This window comes from Rhinopithecus bieti, unplaced genomic scaffold (genome assembly GCF_001698545.2).
Source record: "Rhinopithecus bieti isolate Rb0 unplaced genomic scaffold, ASM169854v2 scaffold_10223, whole genome shotgun sequence".
In the NCBI taxonomy this organism is placed as follows: Eukaryota; Metazoa; Chordata; class Mammalia; order Primates; family Cercopithecidae; genus Rhinopithecus; species Rhinopithecus bieti.
The window spans coordinates 2,603,845-2,615,314 of NW_016806659.1; the positions used below are offsets into that span (position 1 = coordinate 2,603,845).

Below are 11,470 nucleotides of genomic sequence, written 5' to 3' on the forward strand. Positions count from 1 at the left end.
ACAAAACTAGTAAGATTTTCCTACCCCCAGTGTCCAAGATGATGCATTTGGCTTGGGACAATATGTCAAGATATGAGACAGGACACGGCTCACTCACAGAATCTCAGGGTTGCAAGAAATCTTAAATGTAATCTTATCCTAATGCCACCTCTACCACATTCCTGCCAAGACGCCACCAAAATATAATGGTAGAACCACTGACAGAAATCCTTCAGAAAGCATGAGAAAATAAACTAAAATGGAGCAATTTTCCAATTTTTAGAAAATGGGAAAGGGTTCTTAAAAATACAGATCAGGCCAGGCACAGCAGCTCACGCCTGTAATCCCAGCACTTTGGGAGGCCCAGGCAGGTGGATCGCTTGAGCTCAGGAGTTTGAGACCAGCCTGGGCAACATGGTGAAACCGTCTCTACCAAAAATACAAAAATTATCCGGGCGCGGTGGTGCCCGCCTGTGGTCCCAGCTACTCAGGAGGCTGAGATAGGAGTATCGCTTGAGCCCTGGGAGGCAAAGGTTGCAATGAGGTGAAATCGGGCCACTGCACTCCAACATGGGTGGACAGAGTGAAACCTTGTCTCAAAAAACAATAATAATAATAATAATGTTAGCTTGATGTCAATCCTCAAGAAAACCCCAGAAAAAAATTACACAGCAAACTGGGAAAAGTCATTTAAAAAAAAAAAAAAAAAAACAGCCGTTCTTACAAGCTGGCACAGGTATAATATGGACAAATCATGTCACGCTAACCTCATTGTTCTTGATAGACCTACTAGGCTAGTAGATAAAGACAATACTGTAGTCTTAATGTATCTTGGCATTTGAAAGTTTTCCATAATATAATTTTAGAAAAAAGAAAAAAAGATATGTCTTGGTTCCCCTGTAATCATCCTATGGGATAATGACACAAGTTCAAGACATTTTTTTAAAAATTATTTCTTTTATGTTCAGACAACTCTGTCATACAGGCTGGAGTGCAGTGGTGCAACTCTAGCTCACTGTACCCTCAAATTCCTGGGCTCAAGCTATCCTTCCACCTCAGATCCCCTTGCCTCAGCCTCCCAAACATACAGGTGTATGCCATCACACTCAGATAATTTTACTATTTTGTAGAGATGGGGTCTTGTGATGTTGCCCAGGTTAGTCTTGAACTCCTGGCCTCAGGTGATCCTCCTGCCTTGGCCTCCCCAAGTGCTGGGATTATAGGCATGAGCCACTGTGCTCTGCCCTTTATTCTTCATCACAATACTTTATGCACTTTTTTTTTTTTTTTTTTTTTTTTTTTTTTTTTTTTTTGAGACGAAGTCTTGCTCTGTCACCAGGCTGGAGTGCAGTGACACGATCTCAGCTCACTGCAACCTCCACCTCCCGGGTTCAAGCGATTCTCCTGCCTCAGTCTCCCAAGTAGCTGGGATTACAGGCATGCGTCACTATGCCTGGCTAAATTTTGTATTTTTAGTAGAGATGGGGTTTTACCATGTTGGCCAGGATGGTCTCGATCTCTTGACCTCGTGATCCGCCCGCCTCGGCCTCCCGAAGTACTGAGATTACAGGTGTGAGCAACCATGCCTAGCCTACTTTATGCATTTCTTTCAAAGAACTTCATATATTGAAACAGCTCATTTATTAACGGCTTGCTTGTACCACAAGTCTATCAGGTCTACTCTATAAGGCGCTGCAACTTATAAATTATAGCATGATGCCTGAAAAATTAATAAATGCTTTCTGAATATAAAAACCAAATTCACCTAATTACTAACCCAATTATTAACTAAATTGTCCTATAAATTTTAAGATCACAAGATCCTGATATCTCATAGTATCCCAAGAACTAAAGGAAACTTCAAAGATCACTGAATCCAATCCTAAGTTTACAGAACATTAAAAAGGGGTTTCTCCACAACACAGAGCTCCTCATTGCTAAAGCAAGCCCCTTAAGATCATATGTACTGATTCCCAAACATAATAATCTAATTGAGCCCTGACCAACACTAAAATAATCCTTCAACTCAATTGTTTAACTACCAAAGCTCTGTCATCTGTAGCCAAGTGTAGAGTATGACAGGAAAACACAGTTCATCAATAAAGTACATAGAATAAAAACAAAACCATAAATAAGCAGCAAAATTCCAATACATGTATTTTCCCCTATAATATGCCCTCATTCAATTATTTGCATAGTAGCACCCTCTATTATTTTCCACAATGAAAAAAAATCCATTTTAGTTAAAATTTACTTAGCTTTTATTCTTCTGATATACCATATATTTATCAATCCCTAAATAAAAACACGTCTTAAAAGCGGTCTCTTAAACGAACACATTACTTTTCAAGATAAGATCTACTAAAGTTAAACTGTATGTGTTTACCTCATTGTTGGTATAATGTAGATCCATAGACTGTCCAAAGGCAATTTTAGCTTTAGATCTCAGATCTTCCAGTTTAACTGGTCTAGGGAACTGAAGGATTCTATATAAACACAATTTTAGGATTTTATTTTCTTAGGTAAAGTTAAGTAATAAACTTGCAACAGTTATCTCCTTTTAGAGAGATACAAAATTAACTTTAAATTATGTAAATATTCACTTTACTTAAACACTACAAAAGCACATTTTTTATCACAGGCACAAATTTTCAACCCAAAATTCAAAACTCTGAAGTCTGTTTTATCCTAATACAAATTTTAAGAAAGAAATTCTCAAATTTTCTGCAGTTTTAATTTGCACTGAAACTACCATATGAATGTTAAACAGCAATGCAAAATGTTTATTGAGGAAAGTGATTAAACTTAACTATGTGACATCTTTATAACAGAATGAAATGAAACTGTTAAAAAGAATAAAGTTGGCCGGGCACGGTGGCTCAAGCCTGTAATCCCAGCACTTTGGGAGGCCGAGACGGGCGGATCACGAGGTCAGGAGATCGAGACCATCCTGGCTAACATGGTGAAACCCCGTCTCTACTAAAAAAAATACAAAAAACTAGCCGGGCGAGGTGGCGGGCGCCTGTAGTCCCAGCTACTCGGGAGGCTGAGGCAGGAGAATGGCATAAACCCGGGAGGCGGAGCTTGCAGTGAGCTGGGATCCGGCCACTGCACTCCAGCCTGGGCGACAGAGCGAGACTCCGTCTCCAAAAAAGAATAAAGTTGTTCTCCAGGGATTCAAATTTTGATTTCTGTATCCTTATCAACTCAACATTTTGGGGTACATGTATCATGTAGGCACACTTCCAAAATAAATATTTTTAAAAGATTAAAATTTAGTGTTTTCTTTCTATTTTCCAAAGGATTGGCCTGTGCTGCCCCTTGAGCATGCACCTAAAGCTTGAAGACCACCAATACCACACTATAAGACCCATAAGGAAAGAGACTATGTCTGCTTTGCTCCCTTTATTCCTCTAGGGCCTAGCATATATATACTACGTACTCAACAAATAATGCTGAATGAATGAAAAAATTGGGAAAATATCCATAAAAGAATCTTAAATAGGAAAATAGATTGGAGAGTTCCATGGTTTATCTGATATATTCCAGTTTTAAACATTTCTATATAAAATACGCTTATATGATTTGTGCGCCACTTTAAAATCCTTAAAACTGTTAGGCTTTTCACTACATTATTTCATGAGACACTACTAGCAGATATGAAATTCCATCGTCAGGCCAGGCACAGTGGCTCATTCATGCCTGTAATCCCAGCACTTTGGGAGGCTGAGGCAGATGGATCATCTGAGGTCGGGAGTTCAAGACCAGCCTGGCCAACATGGTGAAACCCCATCTCGACTAAAAAATACAAAAATTAGCCGGGCATGGTGGCAGTCGCCTGTAACCCCAGTTACTCGGGAGGCTGAGGCAGGAGAATCGTTTGAACCCAGGAGGTGGAGGTTGCAGTGAGCCAAAATCACGCCATTGCACTCCAGCCTGGGCAACAGAGTAAGACCCCCATCTCAAAAAAAAAATTTCATCGGCCTTAACTCCCATTAGGTCTTGTCAGCAATTTTGTTGTCAACTACCATCCTATAATTTGTGCACTGAGATACGGATACCAAGTAGAAGGCTAGGTTTACATCTCTGCTAAATAATTTACAACCACTAGTCCAATTCACTTTCCTCAACATTGCTAATGACATACATGTCATAGCACTGAGGTCTCTTGTGAATAATCAGAATTGTGAGTGTTAAGCTCACATATATAAATGCTATATAGTATCTGGAGGGATGAAACAATTACAAGGAAAAATATACTTAATTTCCCTCAAATAAAAATAAAAGGAAATGACAGTATTTAAAGGCTGTATTAAGCAGTGATCTTATTTATCTCTGAAAATTGCAAAGACATTAATCATTTCTAATGTTTAGCCTGCATTTTGACATACGTTATCTATCTTAAGTCTAAACACATTACACATTCCCAAGGACTACTCTATTCTCAATTTGTAAACCATGAAACTTCATTCAAATCTGAAAAGAACCTTTCAACAGCTTTATTAGAATACACATTTGATTAAATCAATTAATTAACATGTAATGTTTCTTTCCTTACCTTTTTTCTCCCCTATGTTCAAATTTGACTCGGACATCATTCTGTAATGAAATGACAATTGAGTCTTTCAGAGATCAGACAAATCATTCAGAGATTAGATAAAACTCCTACAATTTCTAAATCATATTGTTTTTTAGCCATTCATTTAAAATAGACCAGATGAGGAAGGAAGTTTGAATTTCTGTACCAGCTCCAAACAATTGATAGTGTCTGCTAAAAAGTTAAGAATTATGTTGCTGAATCTGGGCTCAACAGGAAAGAACACCAAGATCTACTAGTGAAGGTACCAGGAGTATGAGACATTTGCTGATCCTGTTATGGGAAATACAGAATATTATATTTTTGTATGTCATGCTGAGTATTCCAAACTAATCTGATTTATCAAAATCAAAATCATCCTCATTTCTAAAAATCCAGAGTAGACTATCTGAAGAACAAAACAAAACAAAAAACAATCTGCTTAAGTGTTTGAAATATGGATGAAATGTCAGCTTTGGAAAACAGTTACCACATTAAATGAAATGCTTCCTTATTTTTTCTGGGAAGGGGTCAACCTCGGCTGCAGAATGCTACCATTCTTTATGAATGCATACTTAAAAAATTTTTTTTTTAACTTTTAAGTTCAGGGGTACATGAGCACATTTCTTATACAGGTAAACTCATGTCATGGGGCTTTGTTTGTACAGATTAGTCACCCAGGTATTAAAGCCTAGTACCCATTAGTTATTGTTCCTGATCCTCTCCCTCCTCCCGCCCTCCCCTCTCCGGTAGGCCCCAGTGTTTATTGCTCCCCTCTAAGTCTCCACGTGTTCTCATTATTTACCTTCCACTTATAAGTGAGAATATGTGGTATTTGGTTTTCTGTTCCTGCATTAGTTTGCTAAGGATAATTGCCTCCAGTTCCATCCATGTTCCCGAAAGGACATGATCTCATTCTTTTTTATGGCTACATAGAATTCCATGGTGTAGGCCGGGCGCGGTGGCTCAAGCCTGTAATCCCAGCACTTTGGGAGGCCGAGACGGGCGGATCACGGGGTCAGGAGATGAGATCGAGACCATCCTGGCTAACACGGGAACCGTCTCTAACTAAAAAAATTCAGAAAAACTACCCGGTGTGAGGTGGCGGGCGCCTGTAGTCCCAGCTACTCGGAGGCTGGAGGCAGGAAATGGCGTGAACCCGGAGGTGGAGCTTGCAGTGAGCCTGAAGATCCGGCCACTGCACTCCCAGCCTGGGCGACAGAGCGAAACTCCGTCTCAAAAAAAAAAAAAAAAAAAAAAAAAGAGAATTCCATGGTGTATATGTACCACATTTCCTTTATCCAGTTTACCACTGATGGGCATTGAGATTGATTGCATGTCTTTGCTATTGTTAACAGATGAACACACACTCTTATGGGAAAATGTTTAACAAACACTAACAAAATACTTGATTCGAAAGTGTAAAAGCTAAACACATTAAACAAGTTCTCCATAAGATTAGGGTATTAAAGGAAAGTAATTCATAGAAAAACAAAATATACTTATTAAAATAAATACCTGTTTTTTTGGTGATGAAGATTTTGCTTTTCTGGTTTCCTGCAAGGATAATGCTGGTCGACTGGCCTTATGAAGGACAGCCAAATCTTGCATGATTGAGTTCAAAGCTTGCTGATCATCTAGGTAATTTTGAAATAAAACACATATATAGAATTGTAATTGTGACATATATATCAACATGTATAGACATCACACAAAATTTATAAAATTTAAAGTAGAGAATGTATTAATTGCATACAAAAATCCATCTAGAACATTTTTAATGCCTATCCTTTTGGTAAAATAAAATTGCAACAGAGTCAAGATCTACCATTAGTCCACACATGTGACACTAATAGACAAGATGAAGTCATTCTGATTCTTCCACTGATTTAATATCCTAGAATAAGGTCAAAACTGCCCTGTTAAAACGAATTCTTTTCTATGTCTCCTAAATAAAACATCAAGATATCTAAAATCTTTTAAAAAGTAGAGGAAAAAAAATAAACAACTTTGTATAAATATCATTACTTAGCACTTATGTTCAAAGTACAGACTTAATTTTGGAAGGTTTTTTTTTTCTTTCATCAATACTTAAGAGTCAGCAACAAAGAAAAGCTTCACCTGTGGATACTGGCCTACTGTATTTGGAAATGCTCTTTCAAACTTCTTCACCATAAGGTTTGACAAGACTAAAAACAGACTATTTAAAGATCGTGGTCAGTAACAATGTAAGAAAATTCCTTTCTTTAGAAAAAGTACCAAGTCCATAAAACTGAGAGAAAGGATCATGAACATGAACATGAACTTTTAGACTCTTCTAAATATACCAACTGTTTCTTTCTGAGACTAAAAGCATGTGCCTGCCAGTAATGCCAATTATAAGCTCTCTGGAAGACGTCAGGAACAACTTAATTTGTTTTCACTAGTAAATCAATTCTACTAATGATAACCACAAATGGTAAATAAAGGAATCAAGAGACTTTAATTTACAGTTTACATTTTAAAATGTAACCATTTTGGTGAGCAGTAACTTATGTTCTTGGAGTAGTAAAAAAACATGCCATATCCTACAAGGTGAATCACTAAAAATATTCTGACAATTCAGTAGCCCTAATAGTCTCTCAAACACACAAATAGTTGACTTCTCTAATTTACTAATTTTAGTAACATTTCATATATTCTATTTTGTAGTGAAATTATTTGCATATTAAAATTTAAAAGTAATGGTTACAAGGTTTTATTATTGGTTTTATTAATTTATTAATATTTCCAGGTTAAGAGAAAATTTTATAATCCTTCCCCAAGTATTTTTTATAAAATAAAGTTTTATCATAATGTTAGTTTAGCCAAATAGGTAACCAAGCCACAGACAGGTACAATATAATCACAATAGATGCACCCATCAATAAGCTCAGAACGATCTCAACTGGAATAAAAGCATTTGATGTGACCTTCTTTAAGAAGGTTAAATCCTTGGCCAGGCGCAATGGCTCACGCCTGTAATCCCAGCACTTTGGGAGGCTGGGGGCGGGGGGGGGGCAGATCACAAGGTCAGGAGGTCAAGACCAGCCTGGCCAATATGGTGAAACCCTACTTTTAGTCTCTACTAAAAATACAAAAATTAGCCGGGAATGGTGGCAGGCGCCTGTAGTCCCAGCTACTCAGGAGGCTAAGGCAGGATAATCACTTGAACCCAGAAGGCGGAGGTTGCAGTGAGCTGAGATCACGCCACTGCACTCCACCCTGGGCAAGAGAGTGAGAATCCGTGTCCAAAAAAAAAAAAAGTAAATCCTTAATTCTACACTAGGGACAGAAGAACTCTAATTCTTTTTTTATTTTTTTTCGTAGAGATGGAGTCTCACTATATTGCCCAGGCTGGTCTTGAACTCCTGGGCTCAAGTGATCCTCCCACCTTTGCCTCCCAAAGTGGTAACTCTAATTCTTAATCTATCTATGTTTTTCTAATTTCTATTAGAAGAAACCTAAACATTTGAATTTAAACAATTTTATATACTTAATATTTACAATGTCAAAAGCCTTGGGGGAGGGCCTTTGGCTAAAATTGATTATCACATTTATATATACTCATTTCTTTTTTCTTTTTCTTTTTCTTTTTTTTGAAATGGAGTCTCACTCTGTTGCCCAGGCTGGAGTGTAGTGGCGTGATCTCGGCTCACTGCAAGCTCTGTCTCCCAGGTTCACACCATTCTCCTGCCTCAGCCTCCCGAGTAGCTGGGACTCCAGGGGCCCACCACCATGCCCAGCTAATTTTTTGTATTTTTAGTAGAGACGCGGTTTCACTTATGTACTTATGGGTAAGTACAATGGGTTTCTGACACATGTTGGAAGGACATTCAATTGAGCATAAAACCAAAAAATATTTGGAAAATAATTTTTTCAAAAATCTTTTATCAGAAATGTTGAATTAAATACCTTATATGCTTATTCATGATATTTGAAAAATAATTAACAGAAGAACATCCTCAATCAAAAATTCAAACATCTGTCATGGTGTTCTGTGACTACATTTATACATGTTTTTAAGCAATGATTGTTGCCCTTCTATAGAGCTGTATTATTTGAGGCTGACAAAAATAAATTTGATCGATACACAGAGTACAAGCGACAGCAGCCAAAATGAAAAGTTGAAAGGAGTTCAGTAAAAGTACATCCAATTTGGAGCTGAAAGTAAGGCTAACTAGAGTAGAGAATTTGGGCTACAAGAGGGCACTGATCCTCACGACTACAGAAGAGGAAGTGGAAGGAAAAATTTTAAAGTAGGAAGGTGAAGTCTAAGCTTACAAACTTGCTACAATGACACATAGTGAAAGTGTCCTAGCCCCCACTTTCATCACATGGGCAAATATAAGTTCTTCATGAGGGGTGTGTGTGTGTGTGTGTGTGTGTATTTGTTTTGTTAAGCAAGAAGTAGAAAATGTGTGATAAAGGCAAACTCTGGCAAGTAAATGTCAGAATTAAATCCCAGGATCAGTCTAAGTTTCAAAATTCAGCATCCAACTACTCAGTCCCATTTTTCTTGATTTAGGATAGGGTAGGCCATTCATGACTCCATTTCCTTCTAGTGCCTTCCTGTCTAATCCCTGCCTCATGCTAGAACCCTTAACACAAAGGAGAAAAGGAAAAAACAAAAAGGAGGTAAAGAGGAAAACAAAATGATACGTAAACTGAACATACAAAATCCATTCCCATACTTTAGTCTCTTTAAACTAACATCATACCACAATATACGACCAAGAGTTGTATAACATATCATCCCTGAGCACCAATGATTTGCTGCTCTATGAATCATAAAATAAAATCTTATGATTCCTCTCTTGCCATCAGACTTTAAGCAAATCACAACACATCTTAAGTTTATTTTGAATGTCCCTACTGTGTTATGCATAAAATGATCACTCTAAAACTATAGCAACACAAGTAATTAAGTCTATTAAGTAAATATAAAACATTTCATAAATCTGCTATATCATAAAATTTATTTATAAAAAGGTTCATAAATAGCACATAACAGAGACAGTTTTTTCACTTCCATTCTATCTTTTAATTATAGCTGAAATACGCTTTTAGTTTGAACTCACCCATCATGGCAAACAGCTCAACAATTTGAAAATTAGGAAAATGGTTCTCCCATCAGCATTGCCTTAGAAGATAAAACAGATTAACATATTAATAAAAAGAAACAGAAAAGGAGCCACGAAATGAAAAAAAAAAAAACTATAAATAATACTAATGAGAAATATATAATATGAATACTTTACACATTTCGCTGGGGGGAGGTGTTTTATATTGAAGGTTGATCATGTAGGCACCCCCTTGCCTAACACATAGCAAAATTCCAGACTCCCAGAAGAAAAGCAGGTATTCAAGCATAAACCATAGTGTCTGTACAAACCATTATCAGTTAGAGGCAGGAACCCTCCTGAAATCCAAGTTCTCAGGTGTCAGCCAAAGACTGACTCCTAAGCAGGCCTTCTAAAAATAAGCAATCAGGCCTGCTACATTAACTCTTTTTCTATATAAGCAGCAATAGGAAACTAATATATTGGTTTAAAAAGAAAAAACCTGCATGAAGCAATCATTATAACTGTGTTGCTGGGTATACAATACATAACAATACATAATATACTGTCATATAATATTAACAGTACACAGGAAAGGGAAAGGATAGAGTTACATAAAAGAAAGGTGTTTATGGCCAGGCGCAGCGGCTCACACCCCCAGCACTTTGGGAGGCCTAGGCAGGCAGATTGCTTGAGCCCAGGAGTTCGAGACCAGCCTGTCCAACACAGCAAAACCCCATCTATACAAAAAATAAAAAAATTAGCCAGGTGCAGTAGTGCATGCCTGTAGTCCTAGCTACTTGGGAGGCCAAGGTGGGAGGATCACTTTGGCCTGGGAGGTTGAGGTTGCAGTGAGCTGTGGCACTCCAGTCTGAGCAATACAGTCAGACTGCCTAAAAAAAAAACAAAAAACAAAACAAAACAAAAATTCTTTAAAAAAAAAAAAACTGTTTGTATACCATTGCAATTAGGTTGATATTAACTCAAACTATGTTATTACAAGATGTTAACTGTAATCCCCAGGTCAACTAGAAAATAAGATGAAAAATATACGATGAGTGCCAACATGACACTATGAATGGAAAATTCCACAAACCTGACCTCATGTGGTATGTCACAGTCAAAAGGCAGATGCACAACTCACAGTTTATTCAGCATCCCCCAGGAGAAAAAAGACCCTCCCAGCCCCTTCCACTGCAATATTATCTTTTCCATGCATGCCCAAATTCCCCCATGCAAGAGGCCTACAAGGGTAATAAAATAGAAACTTTGTTTCAGACACAAAATTATTTAAGATATTGTTGGCTAGTGCAGTGGCTCACACTTACAATACTAGCAATTTGGGGGAGCCAAGGTGGGAGGATCACATGAGCCCAGGAGTTTGAGACCAGCTTGGGCAACACAGGGAGACTCCCATTTCTACCAAAAAAAAAAAGAAATAAAAAAAAAAAGCCAGGTGTGGTGATGCATGCCTGTAGTTCTACCTAATTGGACGGCTGAAGTGGGAGGACTGCTTGAGCCAGGGAGGTCAAGGCTGCAGTGAACTATGACTGTACCACTGCACTCCAGCCTGTGTGACAGAGCGAGACCCTGTCTCAAAAACAATTTAAAAATTACATAAAATTATCTTTAGCTATATGAATAAGATGTATATGAAACATAAGAATTTCATGTTTAGACTTGGGTCCCATTCCCAAGATACCTCACTATGTATATGCAAATATTACAAAATATGAAAAAATCCAAAAAACTTCTGGTCCTAAACATTTTGACCCGAATATGTTGCCTACAACAGACACGTCTCTCTCTCTCTCCCTCCCTCCCTCCCTCCCTC

General features: G+C 37.8%; 1 protein-coding gene across 1 annotated transcript in view; it reads right to left on the reverse strand.

Annotated features, from left to right (window-relative positions):
- MAP3K2 (mitogen-activated protein kinase kinase kinase 2) overlaps positions 1–11,470 on the reverse strand; it is a 97,870-nt gene that overhangs the window by 38,162 nt on the left and 48,238 nt on the right. Inside the window, exons 2-5 of the mRNA XM_017877336.1 lie at positions 9,655–9,716; positions 6,074–6,192; positions 4,538–4,578; positions 2,366–2,465 (exon numbers count right to left, since the gene is read on the reverse strand). Coding sequence (XP_017732825.1) covers positions 2,366–2,465; positions 4,538–4,578; positions 6,074–6,192; positions 9,655–9,661 — 267 coding nt within the window. The 5' untranslated portion in view covers positions 9,662–9,716. The remainder of the gene's footprint in view (positions 1–2,365; positions 2,466–4,537; positions 4,579–6,073; positions 6,193–9,654; positions 9,717–11,470) is intronic.